General features: G+C 32.6%; 2 protein-coding genes across 2 annotated transcripts in view; one reads left to right on the top strand and one right to left on the bottom strand.

The window, feature by feature from the left end:
* The window catches only part of LOC108741490 (protein cab-1), a 26844-nt gene extending 6622 nt beyond the window's left edge, over positions 1-20222 (top strand). The window contains exons 5-8 of the mRNA XM_025977295.1: positions 1332-1596; positions 19040-19204; positions 19420-19522; positions 19966-20222. Coding sequence (XP_025833080.1) covers positions 1332-1596; positions 19040-19204; positions 19420-19522; positions 19966-20058 — 626 coding nt within the window. The 3' untranslated portion in view covers positions 20059-20222. The remainder of the gene's footprint in view (positions 1-1331; positions 1597-19039; positions 19205-19419; positions 19523-19965) is intronic.
* LOC108741656 (probable galactose-1-phosphate uridylyltransferase) lies at positions 4118-7581 on the bottom strand. The gene is made up of 3 exons (XM_018476529.1): positions 7344-7581; positions 5783-6081; positions 4118-4917 (listed from the first exon to the last, which is right to left on the bottom strand). Exons 1-3 carry the CDS (start codon positions 7360-7362, stop codon positions 4189-4191), a joined length of 1047 nt encoding a protein of 348 aa, XP_018332031.1. The 5' UTR covers positions 7363-7581; the 3' UTR covers positions 4118-4188.
* Positions 20223-21936: the final 1714 nt, after the last annotated feature.

Genomic DNA, 21936 nt, shown 5'->3' with positions numbered 1-21936 from the left:
AAAAAAATCCGCATTAAAATCCGTTGCGTAGTTTTAAAGATCTAATGCGCTGCATGATTTCGTTACATAGCAACTCGCATGAAACGAACTTACCCTACCGTGCGTAAAGAAGTTTCACTTCAAAAATAAAATTGAACCCTAACCGTATCTAACATAGTGGAATATTTTCTTTTCGACGAAAACATTGATAGAAAAATAGCGGCAGATATTTTGGTGAGGCGATTTTTTTTTAGTAATTTGACTTCAAAATATCGAAAATTGGACCGAAAATATGATTATGCTTCATTTTTTGGTTTTGTTAGAGCCAAATAACTGGGAAATACGAGTGGTAAAAATTGTAGACCAATTGTATTAATATTACCCTGATTTTTGACCGCTTCGTAAAATAAATGTCATGTACAGCTCGCATTTTCATCTCCCTTACGAATAATTTATAAAAAGTTTTCTCAACATCGTCTGTTTGTTATTTACAAATAACAAAAAAGTACAATTATTTAGTTCTTATCTAATCTCTGCCACGTAATCAGTATCATATGGTACTTGCGTAACAGAAGCCTTTATGTTATCATTATTTTATACATATGTACACAAATATTTTTGCTTTGCTTCAAAACAGGTACTTTGCCATAAACATTTAATTTCATCTTTTTTTTAGGGATTTACCAATTCTGCCAAAAAAGTCTTGTTTGACAATTTGTCATTTTCATAGTATGATTTTTTTGCATTATGTTTTAATTTATTTTTCCAAAACTATATTAGTTTAGGTAACCGTCAAAATAAGTATTTTATTAAATTTTCTTATACAGGGGGTCCTGTGAGATAGTCAGGTGAAAATAAGAAAATAGACGATGTCAAGGAATATCACAATCACACCCAGAATCATATATTTTAAGTAATTCTTAATGGTTACTCAACTATGACATTTTCATTCTTTTGGTATCTATCTATTACTTTCTATTTCACGAATTTTTTTAATAAATTTTATAAACAAAGTTATAAAAAAAGGCAAAGGAGATGTTTCAGATTGTTTTTGAGGTTATCTACTGTACTGTTTCTATTCGATATAATTTTTAAATATTGATAGATGGTGTTGAAGCCGGAGTCCATTAAACTGGATATATTCTAATATTTTTACGCTTAGACCTAGATTAGATTACTATTCGCAAATATTTAAGGATGTGGGTTGTTCTGGTTTAGGATAAGAAAGAGTGGAGATGCGTTTCCAACCAGTCATAGGACCGACGACCTTATAATGATGAATTAAATCTATGTATAATATCCCATTAAATGAGTTTTTTAGTATATGATTAAATTTTCTTTATTATTTTCAGAAAGTAAAGTACTAAAAGAGACAAACAAATTCGCACAAGAATATGGTGCAGTTTCTCTTAGCCCTCGAAATGAAGCTACCCAAGAGATATCGTCGAAGACAATGCCGGAATACCAGAAAGTTCTTGTGGGAAGCGAAGTCAAAATGGTACCGATAGATCCCCAACGTCTCAACAACCCGACGGGAATGTATTTGATCGCCGTGGTTGCTGGGATTAGTGCGGCAGCTACGGTTGGACTTATTGCTTTTGCAATAGGATGGTACAAGTAAGTTCCAACAAATATTTATTCTAAGAATAATTGTTTAAGGATTTCTTTGCCGAAGAAATTTATTACGTTTTCAAAAAAAAAGTACTAAATTTTCCAGAAAGACAAATTTCTCGTATAAAATTGAATTTAGTTTTAAATATTTATCTAGGTATAGTAGAGGTAGGTAACTAATAAGTATCAAAAAAATAAGTTGCAGCTACACATGTATCATATTTCAAATTAGAGATCTTGGCTTTCTATGTTCATTAAAAAAGAACGAAGGACGACTGGTCACACGACTTACGCGTTTATAACTAAAACTCGTATCATAAGAATGTGTGTTTTAGTGAAATTTTTGTAAGAAAAAGTTCAAGTTTCTAGATAAGGAAAAAAATACAACGTGTAATTATACAACACGCTACTGAAGTGAAACTTCTTCAAACATACCGGGATAGGAGTTAAGGAATCGGTTTAACTATACTTCGCACGGGTGCAATGCTGATAGTAAATATACAATAGAATGTCTTTATATACAACAATCACAGCCTTTTTGGCATTAGACAATACAAACCGGCCGGTACCGCCGCAACCGCTAAAGTCCCTGCATTTTAAGTCTGTAATATCTTCGAAAATATTCATATAAATTACATGCTTAAAATCGCTTCGTAAACAAGCCATTATTTCTCGTAAAAAGTATAAAAAATGGTTATTGTGGGTTATCCCTAAGAGATAGACATATACCATCGCGGACTTTTTTGTAGACCCTTTTAAGATGTACNTAAGTCATTATTTCTCATAAAAAGTAAAGGATAAAAATGGTTATTGTGGGTTATCCCTAAGAGATAGACATATACCATCGCGGAGGCTTTGTAGACCCTTTTAAGATGTACAATATTGTAGCACATTATTTTGATCTATCTGGTAGGGTTCAGTCAGCGTTTGCAATGTAAGCGCAAAAAATGTGTTTATTTACGACATCACATTACAAACCTCTAAAATGATCAGTGTTTCTTTACTATATTATGCATATATTATACATATAAACCTTCCTTTTGAATTACTCTATCTATTGAAAAAAATCTGCATTAAAATCCGTTGCGTAGTTTTAAAGATCTAATGCGCTGCATGATTTCGTTACATAGCAACTCGCATGAAACGAACTTACCCTACCGTGCGTAAAGAAGTTTCACTTCAAAAATAAAATTGAACCCTAACCGTATCTAACATAGTGGAATATTTTCTTTTCGACGAAAACATTGATAGAAAAATAGCGGCAGATATTTTGGTGAGGCGATTTTTTTTTAGTAATTTGACTTCAAAATATCGAAAATTGGACCGAAAATATGATTATGCTTCATTTTTTGGTTTTGTTAGAGCCAAATAACTGGGAAATACGAGTGGTAAAAATTGTAGACCAATTGTATTAATATTACCCTGATTTTTGACCGCTTCGTAAAATAAATGTCATGTACAGCTCGCATTTTCATCTCCCTTACGATAGTTACAACACATTTAATGTCAAGTAATGGAAATATAAGATAAGCATAGGTTGGAATATTAAAAAATATAATATTTTTAAACGTTTCAATAGCCCAAATGTACTCGGGTAGCCATTTCATAAATCAACACTTTTAGGAGTGACTTGAGGAAGGAGTAATAGGTCTAATTATCAGTTATTTGGCTTTAACAGAACCTCAGAACTGTAGCGGCAGAGTTGTTTTAATATTTGGCATTTTCGAAATTTTAACGTCAAATTACTGAAAAATGGCTCGACCAAAATTTCTGCCACTGTCCTTTCGTCAACGTACACATCGAAAAGAATATATTTCATTTTGTTAGATCCAGTTATGGTTCATTTTTTTTTTTAATTTATTCACGTACGGAAAAATAGCACACGAATTTTTTCTGCCACTGTTTTTACCGGATAGTGGAGTATACCGTCAAAACCAAGCGGTTTGGTCGACATCTTTCTTTCAATTTTTCCCTTTCCTCTTATCTCATATGTCCTGATTTCGTCTATATGTCGCATAAGAAAAAATGCTCGAAATTACTTAAAGTTGAGGTACCAGGCGGCAGAATGTCAAAATAAAAAAATCGGTAACCTCTAATTGTTTTTTTCTGAAAGCTCTCCGAAGTATCTACAAAACTACAAAAATTCCCTTAGAGTAAAGTATAGGGATAATTTTGGAGAGAAAGTGAATCCTTTAATGGTTTACATTCCGTCTATCAGCAGAAGCCGATCCAGAACTAATTTTTGGAACGAGGGGATTAGCTTCCTTCTAAAATCTGGGCAGCAATTTTTTTATTATTATACTTTTTTCTGGAATTCCAGAGCAAACATTCTAATTAGATTTCTCCAACAACACAAAATTTTAAATAGTAATGAACCACGTAATCCATAAGTCACACAGTTCTTAAAAAGGGAAGGGGGAATTTCCCCCATTTATTTGACAGGTTTCAGGAACACTTTGCCTAAGCTTTACAAACAAAAGCTGCTGTGTTTTATGACTTTAGAGGTAGGTGCAATACTTAACACTTATAACTTAAAGGATTGTTCTTTATTATATAAGTGAAGAATAAAATAAACAACAACATTATAACATATAAAAATTATTGTTTCGTATAATAAACATCCGATTGTCTTCTTAAAACAGCCGCTGCACTTTCTGGGGATAAATCCCTTTGACTTTGGGCAAGTAGTTCGTAGCCAACCATGAACTTCTTAATTGTGGCTGATCTTAGCAGTGGAGGATAATAAATCCCATGAAAAGTCCAATGCGGTTGGTTTTCGTTCAATTTTGGCCCAGTGGGTGCTCCGTGCCAGCCCATCGAATAAGGGAAGCTGCATTTGAAAACATTATCGTATTTTGTAATTAACTGCTGGAGAATTTTCGCTAAATTTTCACGTTGACTTTCATCGGTATCAGTAAACCTTTGTATTTGTCTTTTGGGCAGTACCATCGTTTCAAAAGGCCAAATTGCCCAATACGGTACCACTACCAGCCACTCTTCATTTTCACATACGACCCTCTCACCTTTCTGCTGCTCTTTTTCAGCGTAATCTTGAAGAAGTGGCTTCTTGTACTTTTCGTAATATTCTCGTAAATGTTTGTCTTTTATACTGGGCTCGTTGGGTAAAAAATTTGACGCCCAAACTTGGCAATGAGGATGAGGATTCGAACATCCCATCATAGCGCCTCTGTTTTCGAATATTTGAACCCACAAAAACTTTGGTCCTAATTCTTTCATTTGTCGAATCCATTCTTCTATAATTGAACGCACTTCCTCGAGGGTCATCGTTGGAATATACACATCAGAACGTGGATGGAAACAAATCACCTAAAAAAAGAAATCGGTTGTCTGTAAAGTCGGTTTACTGACGATAGTTGAACGTGACAACGTCATAAGAAAATACTGGTGGAATGGTTTTATTTTTCAAAAGAAAATTTTAATTTTATTTGTTTGATAGATATTTTGTATGGATATAGAGAAGGAGGTAAATGGAAATGTATTATTGTATAGCAGCTGTCCACGCGGACGCATCGCTCACTCATGTAGGAGAAGACAGAGATGTCGAACGCTGCCGAACGCGGAGGCCGATTGTGCCTCTTTGTCGCTCGTTCCGCGCTCTCGCTTGCACTTCAAGCCTTAAATGGAACGCCTCAGAGCGAGGTAACGCCGCATGAGTCATGTTTTTTCGTGCGTGCAGCCGGCTCCATCGAATTATAAGACGTTGTCACGTCAAAAACATCAATTTGTACGTACCTATCTAACAGAAAGTTTGATATACAAAAGGCGATAGGTAGTAAATGGGTGATTTCAAAGTCAAATACCTCATTGGTTTACTTTTAATTATTATCAATTACACATCAAAGAGGGTAGTTTTGAATGATGGCATGTCCTAGAGGTTTAGACTCCGCGGTTCGATTCCTATTCCGGATCCATCTGGCTAGGTCAAAGATTTTCTGAGGTTTTCTTGGATTATTTAGGCAAATACTGGGGTAGTAATCATATTTCGCAGATAACCTTTCAGCCTCTTTTGCATTTATTTCGTCAGTCTCATCTTTCTTTTCGCAACCACCACCCATTCTCCTACCCTTCGGCGTAATCCAAAACGAGCAGTGAGATAGGATCCGGTGTGTCGTTTGATTATAAAATCACCGATTTATGTGACCTATCGCCCTCTGTATAATATGTTGCGTACCCTGCATGTTCCTTTGGCTGTTGCTATTTGGAATAGTGGATCATCTGAAGGAGTCGGTTCTGGTCCCTCTTCCAGTAACGCAGGGAAATCATTGGTAAACACATACGTCGATGTATAATTTGGTGTAGTTATTCCTGAAGAGCGCTTTACACCTGGACAAAGAGGGTTGGTGGGATCAAAGGGAGGAATTTTATTCCCTGTACTAGGTTCCACTTGACCACTCCAAGGTCTTAATGTACGATGAGGGGATACTAACACCCATTCGCCTTTCAGAGGATTGTAACGAATGTGTTGGTGCTCTAAAAATAGCATCATTAATTTTTCATTAAAAATTAATGGTTAACACGTACGATCGACGTCTAAGTTAGTCTTTCATCTTGAATTATTTATTTGCCGTGGGTTTGGATCTCTTTTTCTATCTCCTGAATGTTTTATGTACAACTCTATTTTAGGATTATTCACGGTAATGACGATGAAATAGAAATGATTGATTTTAAAGAGATAGGTACAACATATCATAATCAAAAGCGTTTTAACGAGATACAAAAAAGTGAAATACCAAACTAACGAACGAAAGCCTGTAATAATTTCCTGTAGAGATTAAAATACCGATCAGGTTTTATTTCACGGTGATGAGATGTTTTGGACATGTTGTCAAATTAAAATGTTTCATGTTTTAGCGATATCAATTTTATATATTTAACTACATGTATTTTCTGGGTACTTATTATAAAATAAATAGTTTAAGCCCATTACACAGGTCAAGGTGAATCAAGAAAGTAATCGTGAGACCAAAGATATCGTTTCCGACGTAGCTTGCTACGCTGATTGCGAATCTGGCATCAGAAATGCTACAGTACATTTAGATTTTAGATTTTAGACTTAAAATTTCGAATTATGCTAATTTGGGCGTACCTGGAAATTTCAACAGCCACATTTGATTGCACCATCAAAAAATTAATCAAAAATGATTACTTTCTATTCTGAAACTTTTTCCCTTTAGCAACATCTTTAAAAAAAAAACAAAAAAACATAAAGGCTCCATAACTGCCCTAAAATATTTAAATTTCAAGATACCCTATTCTCAAATCCAAACAAGCTAAATTAACAACATTCGAATTTTGGAGTTAAAGTATTTCAAAATCATAATGTGTTAAGGTAATTATGAGGTCAAATTCTATATTCCGTTTGCTTTTCCTTTTCAATATTTGAGTTTCTTAACCCGTGTTATCGTTTAATTCGAAATAAGTAAATAATTGTTTATTAATTGCGGTATTGTTTAATAAGATAATATATTTGTACGTAACTGATATAATCCATGAATTTTTCAATAAAAATTTAATTCATAAAATATGATGGATACGAAGATATGAAATAAAACCCATTTGAATGCGAAATTCGTAATTATAATATTCAGTCAATATTTACCGTTTTCCAATACAATACCTTATTTAACATAACATAGAACAATACGTACGCAAAATTAATAAAAGATAAAGTACATATTGCTTTCAAGATATCTATTAATATATATTTATTAATAATAACATATTCTACTTACCATTTATATTAAATGCCATTTTGCGTTTTGTGTCTATTTCAATCAACTGGATCACTAAAATTTCGGGAAAGTTGAATCAAAACAAGAAAAATAGATTCTTTACTGCCTATATAGTAAATTTAGTTCAGTGCATTTACGTTGATGTAGTAAACACAATTAGGTATGTATGTATGTACAGACGTTATATTTAACGTAATAAATGGTGTATACCAAGTAATATCTGTGCGAAATGTCAAATGTGCCGAGATTGCGATAAAAGTTATATCACTTAAGCGGAAAAACAAAGATACAGAATGTCACACCAGTGCAACTTTTTGCAATAGTGAAACTATTGAAACTATTTCAAAAATCTCTTATCGCAAAATTTAAAATAATGAATACACTGGACGACTGGCAATGCTTATCTATTAGATAACACTATACATATTACGTATTTACAGAAAAGCGGCAGCAAATATGTAAAATGTCGTAAAGCTAATCTATTTAGCGTTTTAAATACTAGGGTTTTGTAAAAAAGTCATTTTTGTCTTGTAATTGAAATCGGTGCAAATGCATGGGATAGAGGATGGTACGATTTCATGGAGTTAACTGACTGTATTAAAGCATCTAATTAAAAGATAGATAGGTTCCTTTGGTCCACTTTTAATATCCGTGATGCTTTCGTTTAACTAGGATTTTTAATTGAATTTAACGTGTTCGAGGTGGAACTAAACAATTGCAGTAAAGTGGGTGGATTTAAATGTCTATATTTTCGGTATTCACTATGACTGGTACATTCATTATAACATTAAACTTTTGATTTTTACATTTAGGGAATTTTTCCGCTGCTAATGAGCAAAATTAGTCTTGGTCTCTAAGTATCTTGCGTTTTTGCAAGACCAAAATTAAGATTAAGACCGAGACTAAACAAACAAGTCCAAGACTAAAACCAAGATCGAATATGCAAGCACAAGGTCAACCAGTCTAATGACTGACGACCTTATGATGATTAGATTAAATAAGCAAGGCAAGACTTAACTTGCAAGACCAAGACCGAATAAGCAAGACCAGTCTTGGTCGGATTCAGCTAGATATTTTTTTATCAAAAACAGTATTGACTAAAAGAAAAACCACTTCGAATGGAGTCTAATTTTATAAAGCGTTTCTTTTAATAAATTGACATACTAAACATATCATGTAGATACTAAAAATTTCTTATCTATTGATTCAAAATTGAGGTTATCGATGTTTTCTACAAATCAGTTAAACAATTTAATTATTAATAAAAAAATATTACGTGGTTGTTGAAAGGAAAACCGTTTGACCATCCTCGAATTTTTTATTGCTTTTGAGAAATTACAAATTTTAATATTCAAATGAAATATCGATCGATCAGTCTAATCGTTTAATTTCCATTAAGTAATTGCTTTCTTAATTAGCAGAAATTAAAAATGTCTAATAATTTATTGTGAAATGGCGGTAAACTGTAATTTAATCGAAAAAGAGTTTTGCGCTAAAATGAGGCAAATTAAAAAGTATTAGGAAAAGATTATTTTTTTTTAGTTTAGTTAATCCTTTAACTTAGTACTTACATATTAATTAAAATTTTGATTCAAGAAAATTATAATATCGGGGCACTACGTTTGTCTTAGTATTATCTATATCTTCAATACGATACAGTACCCAACTAATTTCCTAATTGAAATAATTCTGACATTGTGAGATATTTTGATTAAATTTTAGCCAGTGTTAGGTACATCTAGTAGTACTCCAAAGTTTACCTTCAAAATTCGATGATTATTTAATTAACAGTGTGCCCCTTTTAATATCATTACTTGATGGCAAACAACCTTTCCTAATTAACACCTAGCTAACTAAATTATAAGGGAAAACTACTGAGAAATATACCTACTTATTGTTAGAATGTTTAGTTCCGAAGTAAAATTTTCCGTCAACAAGAAAAATAAGAAAGAAAAGTATAAGCCACCAATTAAACTACAACATAACTGCGTTTTCGTATAAAATAAGTTGTATTTGGATAGTTTTACCGGCTTTGTTAAATAATTTTAATTGTAATGCCATGTTTCGTTATCGAAAACTTTTCTTTTGAACCATTTTTCATGCGTATACGTTACAATAGTATAAAAGAATTACTTTTCCTAGTATTGAAAAAAATCGTTTCAATATTTCAATCCTGTTATCAATATCAATCTCTTTATTTTCCTAATTACAAAAATAAGTTTTAATAGCTTTCTGCAGGTAAACGTTTAATTTAAAATAAATACGTATATATAAATGAAGCAGATGAAATAGAGACGAGATAGACACAATAAATGGACGATTTCAAAAAAAAAAATAATAAATCAAACATCAAACAAAACAAATCTGAACAAACCTCGTCCAATATCTTGAAAAAATTGAACAATTGGATTGAAGACATGAATTCACCGATACAAAGCATCGATAAAAAAGAAAATAATGAAGCCAAAATTTGACCCGCACGGAAAGTTGTTTTTCGATCGATTTGATATGTTTTAATGTGAGATATGATTACAATCCAGCGAGTTATTTGACTTTGAAATGCCCACTTACTGTACAGTCTAGGAAAAAAAACACTGAACCTTCGAATTTTGTGTACTAAGTCAGATCGAGATGCAGTTTTCTGCTTACAAACTTTGTGAACATGAGATCAATTCATCTTCAAAAATACAAGATGCATAAGAAAAAAAAGTTGTTATGAAAAAAATTTGCAACTTGGTCAATAATGATAAAAAAAAACAATTTTGTTACTCGGGGATTTTGAGGGTCGCCAAACATGAATATGCATGTATTGGGCGACAACCACCAAGGTACCTGGAGCCCAGGGCGATCGTCATATACGTCGTCTCAATGAGTTGTTTTAATTTTATTAAAAATCAAATGAAATTATTTTATCAGGGTTTTGCGGGTCGCTGAACACGAATATCCCGACTAGAATTTGAGGGGGGTACTGGTGGGGTCCCTAAATGGGTAGCCACACTACCACATGAGGTTGCCCCTAGGGTAAGGAAGGGGCATGTAACGCCTTGCCACATTTGCGCATCATCAGGAATGCCGTATGTGGCCCGCGCGGGGAAAAATTATTGCTACCCCATTAAAAATTTTTGGAAAAATGAACTTTATTATTAATGAAAAAAATACAATATATACGTATATCACTTATTTGTAAAATTTGTTTAATCTTAAATACGATTGTGTTATTGGACTGTTTTGTAGTCAATAATACTTTAAATTGCAATCGTTTTACTGTTGTTCGACCTGATGCGTCCGGTTTCAGTTGTCTTATAATAATAATATCAGGAAGTACCCTTGTTGGTTAGTTGCAAATGTAAAAGATTTCATTGAAACGACGGCATAATTGGGCAAGGGTATTGTGACTATTTTTTATACGTTTTTTCATTTTACCGAGAGTATTTTCAAACGGATTTGCCTCATCGAGCCCCCATAAAGTAGATTAAATTGTAAGTTTATGTATGTGTTAGGTTTGCCCCTTAAGACCCGTATGAAAAACCCATACGGTAATCCTCATTTTGGTATCACCACTTTTTTTGGTGGGATTTTCATGAGGAATCTATGAGGAAATCCCTATATCGGCATACCCCTCATTAGCCACATGAGGCTCGTATGCTACATGGGGCATGCCCCCTATAAATTATAGCCGGGATGTAGTAGTAGATTCCGAGGTACCTTGGTTCCGATGTTCGATGATTTGATAAATAATATTGATTAAGTTTTTCTAAAGATAATGCTTTGAATAATTAAATTTTTTTCAATATGTACACTGTTGTTTTGATATATATTATTTTTTATAAATACAATTTCTTCCCCTTATCAGTCACTCTCAGGTTGAAACTGTTAACACCATTGCTTGGAGTGGTCCAAATTCACTCATGTGAAAAATTTGTTTAATAACTTTCTTTGTGTTAAAAATTTAAAGGAATTGTTTGTAAATATGTATGCAACACATCGTACACTTCAGCATAAGAAATTGCTGATACTAACTACGTAATACAATTTTGCCCTGTGCTGACAGCACTCATAATTTCTTTTATATATAATTTGAAACATTTTTAAAAATAATCATTTTACAAAATTTTTCCTCAGTTTTCAATTAAATTTTCATTGTATGCCGTCGTCGATTATATATTCATGTTCAGCGACCCTTAAAACCGCCGAGTAATAAAATTNCCATTTAGTGAATTTGAATAACCTTACGCTAAAGTGATTCTCCAGAGTTCAAGTCACTTATTATAAAAGTTTGAAATTTCTGGTAGCTTTTTTTCTGTTAATAAAAATAAATTTAATCTATTCGGTTAACGAATCTCCATAAAATGATGTGTAAAATTACAATTTTTTAAAATTTAAATAACTTTTTAACGGTTTAGTGAATCGATTTGTAATTTGTACAGGAGTTATAGAATTGAATGAGGAACGTTCTTCCAAATACCTCCCAAACATCCTTAATTTGTGAAACACCTATCTCGGCATTTTAAAAAATTCAACCTTCAAAGCAGGAGAGGTTAAAAGTATACGGTTTGAGAGAAAAGGGGTTGAAATTTTTGTTTCAAACATATTTTATTTGTGGTTGAATTTACTTGAAACTTTACGCTCTTTGATATAATTAATCAAATGAAAAGAGGTTGCAACGTTTCCATGAGGTATATCTTATTTGTAGTCTGATTTACACGAAGGTTGCACTTAATACTTACTGTTGAAATTAAGCAAATGCGTGTTTTGGCAATTTTTAAAAATCAACCCTTAAGGATAAAATGTAGCTACCTTTATATTTGATATCTAAGATGGCATAATTACATTAAATGAAAACTTTGTGGGGGTGAATTAGGAGTTAAAAGGTTTTATGGAGAAGCAATATTAATTGTTACGAGCGAAACCGCCAGGAAAAGCTAGTATAATATCATATTGTTAACAGCATTTCAATTGATTTACCTACCGTGGCTTCGTTACTGAGATTCTTATAGCTTTTCAAGTGTTTCACATGAGATTTTGAGATATCTCGTCTCTTCTCAGAAGGATAAAAACCCAACCTTAAACCGGAATCTTGTTCCAAAATATACCTAGAGAACCAGACAGCTGCCTCGTCACCGCAATCCAATGCTGTTTCTTTTTNCTTCAGCATAAGAAATTGCTGATACTAACTACGTAATACAATTTTGCCCTGTGCTGACAGCACTCATAATTTCTTTTATATATAATTTGAAACATTTTTAAAAATAATCATTTTACAAAATTTTTCCTCAGTTTTCAATTAAATTTTCATTGTATGCCGTCGTCGATTATATATTCATGTTCAGCGACCCTTAAAACCGCCGAGTAATAAAATTGAAAGTATTTCTATCATTATTGACCATGTTGCATTTATGACTGCATTTTTGTTATGCACCAATGCATTTTTGAAGATGAATTGATCTCTATGTCATAAAATTTCCTCAACTGTTACTTTGTTTATGTTAAACGTGTTAATTCATTTTAAAACAATTTCTATTTACTACATAAATTAGATTATACTTGAGAATTATAGTAACTTTTAATACTAACTGACTGTAAGAGAAATTATTATTAAAGTGATTATAATTTAATTCAGTTTTCTACTGTCTGATCTAAATAAATCTGATAAATTATTATAAATGCATACTTGTGTTTTCTGGAGTGTAAGCTTGTTCGTTTTCTGTAAGAGAAGTCGCATAATTCCCATTTGTAGTGTGCGAGCTACTTACTGAAGAAAACTAATTGGAAAATCGCTTAAACGTGCTAGGTTTTCTTAGCGTGAGATTTATTCAGAATTGCTTTCTAGTGTAAAATCGAATTAATACCTCTTTAGCCCTTAATTAAACCGATTGTCTTAGAAACGAACTTCACAAGTCGATTTCCGTCTGGGTTCCAATTTTCCTACTTGAAGTTTAAGTAAATGTAGTAGTTGGCAAAAGGTGTAGGTTCAATTGTTTGATCGGAAAATATACAAATAAAAATGTAAAATTGATGTAAGTATTTAAATTTTGGGGCAGAAATTGTATGCAGAAAATTGGGGTAGGAGAATGATAATTTCATGTGATGGTGAGGAGATTTGTGTTTTATGGGGTGGAAATATAGGGATGGGAGGGAAATTAAAATTGGAAAGAGGTACGCCAGATTACGTAACAAGAAGGGAAAATGTGGGAGAAAGCATTGAAAAGGGTAGTGAAATATGAGATAGCTAGAAGAAGATGATATAAGGGAGGAAATATGGAGAAAGAAGGTAATGGAAATAGGGAGGGAGCATTGAAAATTTTAAAAATCAAACAGGAGCAGATGGGGAGTGACTTAAGAAAGAGACAATAGTAGGAGAATTAATAAGAATAGATGCAGGAAAATAATAAAAGGAAATGACTTAAGAAAAACAAAAAGGTCTAGATATGTGGTGTGTGTGAAGGAGATAATATGGAGGGACTGACAGGGAGACTGGGTACTAAGGTATTTGAAAGGGGGAAGGGGGAGAAATAAGTGTAATCTAATGGCAAGATTGACGACAGGAAATGAGGGTAGAGGATGTAATTTTTGGAAAAAGAAAGAGGAAAGAAAATGTAGGATTTGTGAAAGGGAGGAAGAGAGTTTGAATCATATGTGTTAGAAGGATTTAAGAATGGTGGGACGTGGGAAGAATGTTATGAGTTGGTAAATGAGGGTGGAGGTAGATTGAGGCGTCTGAAGAAAATTTTAAGGAAGAAGAGATAATATTAGAGGATGCGGGAGGGATTTAGGTGAAAAAAAACATATAAGTAGCAGATATAATTTGTGCAGCTTGGTAGGAAGAAGAATGAGAAAAATTTAATTTTTATGTTAAAAGTAAAGTAACTTAAAGTTTTAACAAAGTGAATTAATATTTCTAAGGTATAAATAGAAGACGGTAGTTGTAGGTTTAATTGGTTATTTCATTTTTATGTATTTTGGCAATTAAGCGTATACATTTAAGTTATATGGTTAACACTCCTGTAGAATTTAGAATTTTTATGTATGGATGTATGTAAATAACTTAATCTTCTATCTTCTATATATATAAAAATGAATTGCTGTTCGTTAGTCACTCTAAAACTCGATAACGGCTGGACCGATTTGGCTAATTTTGGTCTTGAAGTATTTGTGGAAGTCCAGGGAAGGTTTAAAAGGTGAATAAATATGAAAGTTGTTAACTATCTTTCAGATTATTTTTATGTAGATTGATAAATCTTAAGTTTTGTCAAATTAAAATTCTGAACGCAACCATAATATTTGAAATTTGTCAACTAAGTTTATTTTATACAAAAATTTAGGTCTTTTATATATCGATTGGGGCAGTACGAAGTCTGCCGGGACAGCTAGTGAATAATAAATTTTCTATAGTTGGGACGATCAAAATTAGCAAATTATCTGTGAGAATGGACGTATCTTCTGAGTAGTAGTACAAAGTGCAAAGAGAAAACCGGATAATAACAAACGGTGCAGCGGTTAGAGGTTGTTTATCTACGCAAAAGATCAGGGTCGACTTTATAACTGCCTGGTTGGAATTACATCTTTAACTAAACGTCTTTGCTCTCCTAAATTCCTGAAAATGTTGAACCTTCTTTAAATACTGGCAACATTCTCAAATTCTAGTTGTCTACATCTCGTTCCGTTACACATCAATTGGTGTAATGTTATTCCTCTTTCTTGATTAGTGTCCGCTGCAATTCCTACCTGACATCTCTGTTCTATGTTCTTTTAGCAACCGCTCTAGTTTCAACGTCTCAACTATACCCACTAATCCCTAAGAAAAACAACACATTTTCAATGGTTAGCATCAAAAAATGGAGTATACCCGATCATCTGGCTTCACTTTCTGCGACAGTCCGGTATGAGTGTTGCGAGCTTCTCTCTTTCGTGGCCTAAAATGAAGACTGCCTTCATATACCTTCTGGATGGTATTCAGACTAATTTGTGTAATAATTTTTTATTTTATGCGGTATAGGTTGGTAGGACAATTTCTCAAGCTTTAACTCACGATAGGAAAGAGTGGAGGTAGGTGTCCAACCACTCTTAGCGCCGGTGCACACTTGCGGCAATCGCTGCTGCGGCACCGCAATTGCGGCTTAAAGTACTAACAGGTAAATGGGTTAATGCACATTCATCTGCGCGCCTCCGCGGGGCCGCGCGTCCAAATGGCGACCGCGACCGTTTTGAACCGCAGGTCCCTACGGGACCGTGGCGGCACCGCTGCCGCTATTGCGGTTTTGTAGTACTCGTTTGTATATCGNTTACTACTAGTGTTAAATAAAACGGTTATATATATATTTAAATTAATAAGGGCGCCTTGCGACACAAACTTGTATAAATCACTATTTATGACAGTAAATTTCATTCATCATTCGATGATAAAATTTGAGCCATATTTCTAACGCCCAACAAAAGTTTTGATCATAAATTAATAATGACTAATGTCCGAAGTCAGTAATAATTTACCACAATCCTGAAAGGAAACCGGAATAAATTATTCATATTATTCTTTGTTAATAGTCCACACAAGTCCTAATGCACTTTCGAAAATGTGCTTAATAATCGCTCAAACAAAAAGATTCTAGTAATTTATTAAAGAAGCTCATCGATCAGATTTTGATTAACATTGACCTCAATTATTATGAATGAAATAAAAACATTACAAAGCTCTTTATAAATTAAGTTGAATTTAAACGAATATAAAAGTAGCATCGTTAAAACCAGTAACTTCAATCTAAGTTCTAGTTTAGTAAATAACAAGAAAAGAACAATCCTATGAAACAAAGGACAAAGTGTGACGACACTTAGAAATTTATTGTAGAACATCGCTTTTCAATTAGAGAAAAGGTTGTAAAACAGACTTTTTAAGCCATCGTACTTGCAATAACGACACATTTATTCAGCGTATAAACTGTTTCCTGTCACGCTATTTGTTAAAAATAAAAATTTAGTTCTCACTTATTCTACATAAGTACTTTTGAGAATAAGAATGTCCAGTAAATGACTTTTTTAGAAGCTTTTTCATTAAATTCTTCATGTACATAATGGGAAATTAATACTGAATGTTTTGTAATTCACTTATTTTTTCGTATTTGGAAACAGTTTCCATTCCATAAGTAGAAACATAAATTTTACGACTTTGGTTCTTAGTTTTATGATGTAATTTCGTTTCGAAATAATGTCGTTTGGGTAGGAACGCACGCATTCGGTGGATTACAATACTTTTACAGCCGCGTTGTCGCTTGATTCCGCGCGACGCGATGTGTCGCTTCGCAGTAGTTGTTCGCGTACACGCCAGGGAATTACCCGATCATCCTGCGCCTGCTGCGACCACATGTTCCAAAATGTGATTCAATTCTTACACGGAGTGAAAAACAATTTAAATACCTTCGGACAAGACATGTAAGAAGGACAAATTTATTTATCTCAACGAAAAATACGTTAAATTTAAAATTAGAAGATTATGTACGCTATTCTTTACGTTTTCGTTTGGCTGGTATGTCTGCGTGATATCTTAAATTTTGAACAATTTATGGATTCGTGATGTTTTCCTTTTTTCGGGGTCCTTTGTTGGGATGACACTTATAAATCCTTGTGCAAACAATGGACGTGTGTTTACAAATGGTCTCAGCAAATTTGAATTTATCACGTCGACATACGCAATATATGCATTAAGATGAAATATCTGTTTGCAGTTAAAAAACGAAAAGTTTTTTACTAGACTCTTTTTGAGCAGATTCTTAACTTGAAATTTAGATACCTACACATTGAAAATATTAAAAAATCGAGATTAGTAGACTCAATGTAGTAGTTTTACTAAAATTATTTATTGTGCTGGTGTAATAAATACTCTTGATACTGATTACATAAATCGAAATCGAAATCAAAAATTTTTATTCAAGTTTCACAAAAAGTTTAAATAAAATCTGAATGCTTCTGAAATAATTAACTAAGGACGATTTGATAAACATTTTTACGTCTGTTAAAATTTCCTTCCCCTGGGAAATTCCTCCACATCGCTCTTGACGCTTCTAACTTCGAGGAATACGATAAAAGTTGTAAAGTTTCTAATGCGTATGCATATGTATATATATCCGATCCATGAAAAGGATTTATCAACATTTAAAACTGCCATTTCTCATGTACTCCGCCATCATTATCCCTTAACTTTACCTTAGAAAAAGAAAACTTAAAATAGGGGCTCACGGTTACAAAACCGTTTTGTTTTATTGCTAACAATTTCCAGAAAACATTATTTTGGTTACAAATGATAATGGGGTTTTTTAACAAAAATATTTTGAGCCCAGGTAAAAGTTTGTATACCAAATAGGCCATTTATAATACATTTAAACAGTGTGTCCCAAAAACTTTACTAAATAATCTAGGTGGACCATACGTATTCAACTTTATAACGTACCGACTTAGTTCCATCTTTTTATTAAATGAATAAGAACGGATTAAGTTTTTGGTCAGTTACTTATTGAAATTACTAGACGTAGATCATCTTTACAATCTTATTTGATCTCATCAGCACGGCATAGGTAGTGACCGCGGAAACAAAAGTTTTCGGATTCTTGATTGCATTGATTCATGACATTTCTTGACGTTTCGGCAATCATCATTATCTTACTGTTGTTAATGAGTACCTATATATTTTAAAATTCGAGAATATTTTGTTTCCAAAACTTCCATGCTTAGCTGCAAATGTGCTGATTGTTAGTTCAATCTCACACTTTTGTTCAATTTTTAAAAATGTGTTACCACAAAAAGCACTAATCGAAAATTCATCTCTTAAATTGCGACTTCTTCAGCTATTTGTATCAACTTTCGCGGTAATCTATCGGTTATTATTACGATATTAGTGACCACGATAAAAATTCGTTTAATTTTTTTCTTAAGCGAAACAGGGTAAAGCTTTTAACAAGTCATCAATCAAATGCTCCCATTGTTGCTTCTAATAGTCAGCCAGCAATTTAGCATCATAATTTGACTTCAGCATTTCATAACAAGTCTGGTAGACTGCTTGACGTTATGATTCGTATTTAGTAAATAGAAACATACAGTAAAATAATCTTTTTCATCGGGAGTTTCTTAATTAACATTATCCATTTTTTCATGGCGTTACATTTCTAAAATTTTGGTGAAAACTGCATCTAAATCGGTTGAGAAATAACCAGATAGTTCTTCTTCGAAGTTTGTTTCATCTAACTTTTTAACCGAACAACAAAATGGCCACCGGCACAATAGCCAATCAGATGCACCTAAAGGGTGTATATAAGAATGAAGCTTGCATACATAACTTAGTCACCCGAGATGCACTGTAGGGTGCACTTTATTGCACCACATTCTCGATTAAAATTACTTAAAAGCCTATAATTATTACTTGATGATTGGAAACTGAAAAATACGGTACCTAATTATTTTATCTATGTATATCTATACATATAAATAATTTTTTTAACTGTCTGTACAGAAAAAAAGGCATTTCTCATTCTTCAAAACGGCTGAGTCGATTTCCATGAAACTTGACAGACATTTCCAATTGTTTATTGGTTATAATAATTGTTGGTGTTTATTATAATCAAATGGAAATAGTTTCACGTGGACTACGATATTTTTTTGAATAAATTGTTAATATTTATTAATAATAAATTTCAAAAATGTGTGGTTTATAGTTTTCAGAAGCATGTGAAAAATGCTTCAGACGTAGATTACCCAGCTTATGGGGTAACTGGACCAAATAAAGAAATCTCACCATCAAGTGGTGATAGGAGACTCGCTCAATCCGCTCAGATGTATCATTATCAACACCAAAAGCAGCAGATTATTGCAATGGAAAGGTATTTAGTTTAAAAATTTTATCAACAGAAATTTATCTTTTTTGTCATGTATAAATCTTTTTTTTATTTATTAAAAATTGTACTGATTGATTTTAAGTCCTCAAAAGATATCTACTTTTATCTTATCTAAACCGACTGAGTATAAAATAAGAAAAGTGAAGTGAAAAGAAGAACGAGGACACAAAGTATAGATAAATAATTGATCTGTTTTTTAGAGCTGCTGCCACTGAACGACATGGTTCAATATCTGAGGCGGATAGCGATGAAGAAAATGAGGAGGGTGATTACACAGTATACGAATGTCCGGGTCTAGCTCCAGTAAGTGATAATTTGATCGTTAATATTTAATATTCCACAATAAAGCTTAACGTTTTTCCAAATTTATTTAATTTCAACGAATTTTCTACTACTGTTTCAAACTGAAGAGCTATTAGAAAGACTAATAATAGAACAAAAGGCGCTATCGAAATCAATAAAAAAGATTAGAAATAGTATAGTTCTGGGACATGAAGGGATAGTTAAAAACATATTAGATGTAGAAGCAGGAGTAAATAGGAGGAGGAAGACCTAGATTAGATTCCAGTTCGAAAATAGTTAAATTTTTAATATAAGCGAACATTTTGTTTGTTTATTAGTCTCCGGTAGTCTGGCATAATTTATGTGCTTTCACATTATGCGAGGTTTCGTTTATGCAATGTTCACACTATCGATTGTCTACTGTATAATAATTAATAATTAATAAAAATCAACTATGGTTTTAGACTGGTGAAATGGAAGTTAAAAATCCTCTATTCCAAGATGATCCCACCCCTGCTCAAACACCAGCAGTGAAGAAAGAGGATGAAAAAAAGTGAAATTTGAACAAGCTGTAGCTAATATACAAATCCTGAACTACTGCTACTACTGTTAGGATACAAACTGCAAGATATTTATGTTTGCGTTAATTCTATAGTATCAATTTTATTATGATAAATTAAAAGCATGTACCTACACAAAAAAAACCATCCTAGTAAATGAACCATTTATAATACATTTAAACAGTGTGTCCCAAAAACTTTACTAAATAATCTAGGTGGACCATACGTATTCAACTTTATAACGTACCGACTTAGTTCCATCTTTTTATTAAATGAATAAGAACGGATTAAGTTTTTGGTCAGTTACTTATTGAAATTACTAGACGTAGATCATCTTTACAATCTTATTTGATCTCANTTAATTTATTAATTTCGATTTTAGCTGCTTTCAAAATAATAAAGTCTTGGTTACCAGAAAAGGCATTAGAAAGATTAAGAGTAATTAAAAAAGCAGATTTAAGCGAATTTGTAGATCCTGATCAGGCTATGCGATCTTGGGGTGGAATTAACGATTATGTTTTTAGTTTTGTTCCTGAAACTCGAGACAATTTGCCAAGTAGCACGTTAAATAGAAAGGTAAGAAAATTTTATAAGAGTAGAGTAGAGCAATCAACAACACCCTCGTGTAATTGAGTACATGAAGGCGTATATGTTAGCAAAAGAGACTTTATAGGATGCCCCAACATTAATGTATTTGTAAGTATATAATGCTGATGTTAAAGACACTTTTATTCTAGTATTTTTAAATGTTAGACTATACATGGTAAGGCATAAGTAGTACAATATCCAAATTTTAGTTATCAAGTTAATTAAAACAAGAATGAGGCTCATAGTTTTGTAGAATTTTGATTTTACCCCTATTGTTTATGTATTTCAATTATATCTGCGATAAATATTTCTACAACTTCTGATCTAATCAATAAGTGCTGAAAGTAGTTTATATAAATTTAGTCTGTACAGATTCTTAGTAATTGACAATTAGATAAAAATGTGTTTACTGGTTATTAAACTTCTGGGATTTTGTCATTTTTTATCTGTTTTGTCAACTTTTTAACTTAGTGTCAGATTATTAGTTTGATTATCAAAATTGTTTTTAAATTCTAATATATCCTACTATTATAAAGAGCTGTAAAATGGTATTTAATTTTGGTTACAATGACAGAAATTTTAGGGAGACCTCAGGGTCAGCCCTAGGAAAGTTAAGTGAAATCCTAGTACATATTTAAATTAGCAATCAGTTAATTTAACGACCTCGCCAAATCGAAAGCATTGTGACCTGCCTAAAAGATATTTTTTAATAAAATAATGAAAATAAACATTTGGCATTTAATAAGTGGTAGACTTTCCCTGACATTGATTTAGGCCCATCTTTCTGACCTAAATACGACCTTTTTGTAGTAGTATCCACAAATAGCTCATCGAAACGAACGTGAAGTAATTTCTTTTGACCTTTAAGGGCTATGGAGGAAATAGAGTTCATTATAGATTTTGTGTCAACCTACTTATTGCTATTTTAACTGAAGGCTATTTTCACTTTTATAGGTACACTTTGCCGATGGGTCCCCAGTAATTGATACATCGTCGGTCGATTTAACTGGTAAGTTATTATTATTATGAACATTAAGCATGCGCATAATGCACGCCAATAAAAGCCACCAGGAACGGACAAACTACTTATTAATGTTTTTGAATATAAATATAACTTATTTAAAACTAATAGAACCATTAGACCTTAACTATTTGATATAATTAAAGAAATACACATTTATGTGAATCCTTGTATTGTAAAAAATAGAAACAGAAACGCAGTATTTACTTTAGAAAATAGTTACTACCCAGTCCGCCCCTGAAAATAATTTAGTCATTTTTTATTTT

This window comes from Agrilus planipennis, unplaced genomic scaffold (assembly GCF_000699045.2).
Source record: "Agrilus planipennis isolate EAB-ADULT unplaced genomic scaffold, Apla_2.0 scaffold24, whole genome shotgun sequence".
Taxonomy (NCBI): domain Eukaryota; kingdom Metazoa; phylum Arthropoda; class Insecta; order Coleoptera; family Buprestidae; genus Agrilus; species Agrilus planipennis.
This window is presented reverse-complemented; position numbering and strand designations above follow the sequence as displayed.